Source organism: Silurus meridionalis, chromosome 21 (assembly GCF_014805685.1).
Source record: "Silurus meridionalis isolate SWU-2019-XX chromosome 21, ASM1480568v1, whole genome shotgun sequence".
In the NCBI taxonomy this organism is placed as follows: Eukaryota; Metazoa; Chordata; class Actinopteri; order Siluriformes; family Siluridae; genus Silurus; species Silurus meridionalis.
In genome coordinates, this window is record NC_060904.1 from 12,067,994 (window position 1) to 12,073,993 (window position 6,000).

A 6,000-nucleotide genomic window follows, 5' to 3' on the forward strand; every position below is an offset into this window, starting at 1 on the left:
TAAGTATTGCTCTGGCATCTCTCCAGGAATCTTTGTCAGTCTCATTTTGCCATGCCAAATAAACATGTAGATCCAGATTTCTGTTAAGTTTATGGCCATCACATGTTCCTCTTCTACAAATTGTGCCACAAATTTGTAAACATACAGTTGTGTAGGATTTTTTCATATACTGTAACATTAGTTTCCTTTTACTGGAAATATGAGGCTCAAACCTGTTCATGCTTTTGTGTACTAAGCAAGCTCAATGAAGACTTGTTCTGCCAAGGTTGGAATGGAAGAACTTGAGTGTCCTGAAAAAAAAATCTGACCTCAAAACCACTTAAACCCATTTGGGGGTTAAAACCTGAAGTATCAACACCAGTACCCAACCTCACTAATGTACATGTGGCTGAATCAGCAGAAATTGGCACAACCATGCTCCAAAATCTAGTGTACATTCTTCCTAGAAGTGTGGAAGTAATTATAACAGCAAAAAGGAAATACATCTGAAATGGGATGTTCAACAAACTGTCATTGTTGTTGTGATGATCAGGTGTCCTTTTTTTTTTATTTAGTGTAGCATAGTTTTATGTTGCTCCATCAGATTTGGCTAGAGTACCATAATCCCGCTTAGATTATTTCTTATTTCTTGTATATAGATTAACAGAATGCATTCTGTTGACAATTTCTCAGATCTTTTTTTTTTTCAACTATATGGAGCAACTCATCTTAAGTGAATTTTTATCTTATCTTAAGTGGATGTTTTATCTTTAATTAGGTACAAAATAAATTAGTACAAATATCTATGTAATATCTATTGTAAATGCCAATGACTTTGATAACTGGGAAGGTGTAGCTCAGTGGATAAGGTGTTGGACTTCTGATTGGAAAGTCATAAATTCAAATCCAAGCTGCCACTGCTGGGCCCCTTAAGCAAGGCCCTTAAACTTGAACTACTAAGTTGTATAAATGAGATAATTGTAAGCTGTTAGGGATAAGGATGTATGCCAAATGCTGTGATTTATCCATTAATTTCGATTATTATACCCATTTAACTGTTGTTTGTGAGTGTATTTGACTGCTTTTTTTATATCTGCATCTAACTCAGCTTATGTTTTAAATGTTCTTTAGTTCTTTGACCCAGGTGAAGTACTATATGCTTATGACAGTCCTGCTGGATATGGGCTGATGAGCCTTCAGCTGCTGGCATATGTGTGGTTCTGTTATGCGGTACTGGTGTCTCTGAAGCACTACCCAGAGAAGCAGCCGTTCTACATCCCATTCTTTGCCGCATACACTCTCTGGTGAGTGTAAAAGAAGCACTACATTTTCTTAAAACCATAATTGTCAAAATATTGTGTAGAATTGTTCTTCTTTGTTTCTTTCGGCTTTTCCCATTAGGGGTCGCCACAGCGGCTCATCCGTCTCCATACCCCCCTGTCCTCTACATCTGCCTCTTTCACCCCAACTACCTGCATGTCTTCCCCCACTACACCCATAAACCTCCTCATAGGTCTTCCTCTTTTAATCCTTCCTGGTGGCTTCATCCTCAGCATTCTCCTACCAATATACCCCATGTCCCTCCTATGCACATGTCCAAACCATCTCAATCTCGCCTCTCTCACTTTGTCCCCAAAACGTCCTACATGCGCTGTCCCGCTAATAAACTCATTTCTAATCCTGTCCATCGTCGTCACTCCCAACGAAAACCTCAACATCTTCAGCTCTGCTACCTCCAGCTCCACCTCCGGTCTTTTACTCAGTGCCACTGACTCTAAACCATACAACATTACAGGTCTCACCACAGTCCTATAAACTTTCCCTTTCACTCTTACAGATACCCTTCTATCACAATTGTGTAGACTACAATGCTGAAATCTCAATGTGAACTAGCAGCAAATAATGCATTGCCTCTGTTTGTTTAGTATAAATGTTTTAAATGGTTTATAGTGGTATAATAGTTCATACTTTTCTTTTTCTGCCAGGTTTTTTGCTGTACCCGTCATTGCACTTATTGCTAACTTTGGCATTTCTCGATGGGCTCGGGAGAAGATTGTCAATGGTATTCAGCTCGGCATCCACCTCTATGCCCACACCGTCTTTTTAGTAAGGGTTTTTTTTTTTTTTTTTTTTTACAAAGTATGATATTCTACACCTATATCAGTGTAAATCACTACAGTTGCAGTCAAATCAGGATTTGTGCAATATGAATAAAATAAAAAATAAAAAAATCTGTAGTGTTTGTGACAGGCAAACGCCATTTAGAAACAACAGTGAGAAAGAGCACAGTGCTGTACACACTTCATTAAACTTCAGCATGTTCTTGATTTACTTCTGTTACACACTTTGGCAGCCAGTAGCTCTCATCACTACATTTAGCTGAAGAGTCAGGAAAAGCTTACAAAAAGAACTTGTATATTTCAATGACTTTATGTCCTCGGATCAGCTCAAGGCCCACTCAATCTTCCTGCACTCCCTATTACTTAAGCACCATGAAGCTGTTAAGAAGCCCTTCAGCACTTATAGCTTCCACAACCCGACTTGCTGAGAATGCATTTACCTGAGAAGGAAATTCACCATGGCGCCTGTACTTTATCATCCAGAGCCAGCATTCCCATTTCTACTTAGAGTGGACGTTTTTTTGGACATACATACAAGTGCTTGCTGTCAAATTGAGGTCATCACACCTCCCTTGACTTTGACTATAGACGTCCTTATATGTAACATTTAGACATATTGCCATGGGTCCACATCCACGATTCCTGTCCCAGTTTTACTCTTTGGAATAACATTGTTCTGTTTTTTGCAAACTATTAAAGAGCCTGTCACAAGTCTGGAAACACATAGTCTTTTAGGTTTTTGAGACACATGCACGTTCCTTTGGTTTATATGCAACAAACTAGGTAATATAGAGGGAAGTGGTAGCTCAATGGTTAAGGCACTGGGTTACAGGTCGGTGGTTTAAGGAGGGTTTGGACATTTTTGGCTCTAACAGAAGAACTTATGTAAGACAGTGAACAGGAGAGACGTGTTCCCAGACTGCCTCTCACCCACTGTGAAACATGGAGGTGAAAGCTTAATGGTTTGGTGGTTGGACGTTCAAAAGTGCTTTGAGTTTCTTATCAATGAACAAATGAACACTTAGCTAGATTACAAACTTAAATTACCATCAGCCTAAAACTCTAGAGAAGATTTTTTTTTTATAGGTATAATCAAACCGTGAAAAGTGCTAGTTTAAGTGTATTAGGAACATGTAGGTTTTCACCTGTCATTTGAAGATAGGCAGTGACTCACCTGTTAAAACATCATTCGAACCACCTCGGTGCCGGAACAAATAAGAGTCTAGATGTATAGCTACCTCTTACCATGAGAACAGGTGAAACCAGTCGAGAAGTGCTAGATGATCTCAGGCAGCAGGGTGCAGTGCAAGGAGTGATGAGAGATTTGAGGTAAGAGGGTGCAGATCCATTTTTGGCTTTGTAGGCAAGTATCAATATTTTGAATCTGATGCATACAGCTACTGAAAGCCAGTGGAGGGAGCGCAGCAGTGGGTGGTGTGGGACATAAGTCACACACAGCTGCGTTTTCTATTATTTGCTGTGGACGAATAGCGTTCAGACGTAGACCTGCTAGCAAGAAAATTAGATTAGTCCAGTCTCGACATGACAAAAGACCGAACAAGCAACCTGTGTGGATAAAAATGGTAGAATCCTTTTGATGTTGAAGAGAAGAAACTGACAAGAAACCAACATAGATGTTTTGTAGCAGGGAGGGTTGGAGAATTCCAGGTAAAAGGAATACTGAACCAACATGGCAACCATTCCATACTTCGACACCATTCAATTCAATCTGGATTTCGGCTTATTGGCACCAACTCCATAATACAACAAGACAATGACCCGAAGAATACATGCAACCTCTGTAAGCATTACTAAGAGAGCCGACTGGAGTGTTATCTATCATGGAATGGCCTGCACAGTCAATGAAATTAAATCCAATTAAACTGGTTTGCAGGGTCGAAAAGAAATCTCTGGAGACATGGCAAAGTATTTCAGCTGAATGTTTAGAGAAAATTACGGTCTGGATGTAACCAGTTGTTATTTATGCTAAGGGAGGATTCTTTCATTTAAAATATATATATATATATATATATATATATATATATATATATATATATATATATATTTTTTTTTTTTCTTTTTCTTTTTCAAAGTAAATCATACAGTTAAATTACATAGTTTGTTGCATATAAACAAAAGAAACTTGCATGTATCTCTCAAAAACAAAGTAGGTGTTTCCAAATTTTCGACACACTGTATAAAATACTGAATGTTGAACTACACCGGCCTGTGTTAAATCCTAGACTCTAAAAGATTGTTTTTAAGTGTCAATACACTTGCAGTTTCCTAGTTTTATGTAACCTGTAACATTGACTTATGTGCGCTAGAAGTGCTGGAATATAAAATATAATGTAACTTACACCTAATTTTACATTACATTTGTAATCTCACCTATTATTTGATACTAAATTTGACCTATTAAATAAAACATTCCAAGTTTTTTACATGGCTTTTCTTTTCTGTCCCTCTTGTGTTAAAAAAAATCTCCTACAGGTCATCACGCGTCCATCAGCAGCTAATAGGAATTTCCCCTATCATGTGCGGACATCTCAGATTGGAATTCTACTGTCGAGCCCTAAAGAGATGGGAGCAGAGAGCTTCCCTCATCACGCCTATGGGAACAGCTCGTTTTTGGGCGATTCTCAGCCTAACTTTACTGAACTCTTCTCCATCCAGTCAGTGAGTGAAAAAATGATTACAACAAGCATAACTGAATTGGTAAAATAGCTTCTGGGTGTACATTGTGATCAGTTTCAGGCTGAGATTGTCCCATTAGACTTTAATGATAGGCTTCATCTTTATATCTTGTATAAAGCATTTTAATTTAAGCGTTAGATCAGTGAGTAATGTGAGACAGAAATCACTTTATAGTGCTAGTCCAGTTTTTTAATGCCCAATGTTTCAGATGTTGTAATCATTTCTTTTCGCACTGATCAACAGGTCTCAGTAAAGAATATAAATGAGGCCACGGGATGGAGGGGACAAGAAATGGCTCTGAACACTGAGCAAAAGATCATCACCACATCGTCCCCGGTTGACTTTACAACATTTAGTTCTGCTATGCCACCAAGCAGCTCGGCTCTGTCGCCTCCTCCAAGGCTAAGCGCTCATTTTACTGAATATTTCAGCATGCAGGGCAGAACAGTCTCTTAAGCATAGTGAAGCAGATTTAGGTCTTTTGGTTCGACCAGGTCAGCTTTTCAAAGACAGAGTATTACATTTGACTCTCCAGAATGAAGAAGTGCAGCAGGATTTGCAGCAGGAGAACATTAAGAGGAGATATGAAGTGCTAAATAAAAAGCAATAAATATTTCAGCCTGATAAAGGTGACTATTGAGAGGACATTTATGGTTGTACATAGCACAGTATATAACATATGTAAGATATTCAGTATGCAGAGTTTTAAGGTACTTAAAGATATTTTATGTGTAAATGTATAGAAGTGTAAGATTTTTTTTTTAAGTGTAAAAAGGCTCTTTTTTTTGTTAACACATCTTTTAAAAAGTGGTACTCTTAATATTTGTATTGACACGTCTTTTCGGTTTTTTTTTTGTTTGTTTCTTTTTTGGAACTGAAGCAGCGTATTCGAAACCAATGGCAACAATTCATTAAATAATCATTTGCCTTAGTTTGTATGTTGTAAGTTATAGACACAAAATTTGATCTTAATTACTAAAAAACCTAATTGAGATTAACATAGGTGATAAAAATCTGCTTTACAAAGGGGAATAAGTTTTTTTTTCTTTTCCAAAACCAGTCTCTGGTTTAATATGTGCAATAATTGCCTTTAGTATTTTTTATGCATGTTGCTTGTAAACTGCAGTCAATTCTACATTCACCTCAGTAGTTTTGCTCTTTGGTACACCAGGAGCAGGTTGCCTTGTAAAACCACATATGACCA

At 37.8% G+C, this 6,000-nt stretch overlaps 1 protein-coding gene across 1 annotated transcript in view; it reads left to right on the forward strand.

The window, feature by feature from the left end:
- Positions 1 to 5,727, forward strand: part of tmem145 (transmembrane protein 145) — a 28,292-nt gene extending 22,565 nt beyond the window's left edge. Inside the window, exons 12-15 of the mRNA XM_046877412.1 lie at positions 1,111 to 1,283; positions 1,965 to 2,085; positions 4,593 to 4,778; positions 5,040 to 5,727. Coding sequence (XP_046733368.1) covers positions 1,111 to 1,283; positions 1,965 to 2,085; positions 4,593 to 4,778; positions 5,040 to 5,252 — 693 coding nt within the window. The 3' untranslated portion in view covers positions 5,253 to 5,727. The remainder of the gene's footprint in view (positions 1 to 1,110; positions 1,284 to 1,964; positions 2,086 to 4,592; positions 4,779 to 5,039) is intronic.
- The last annotated feature ends 273 nt before the right edge of the window (positions 5,728 to 6,000 follow it).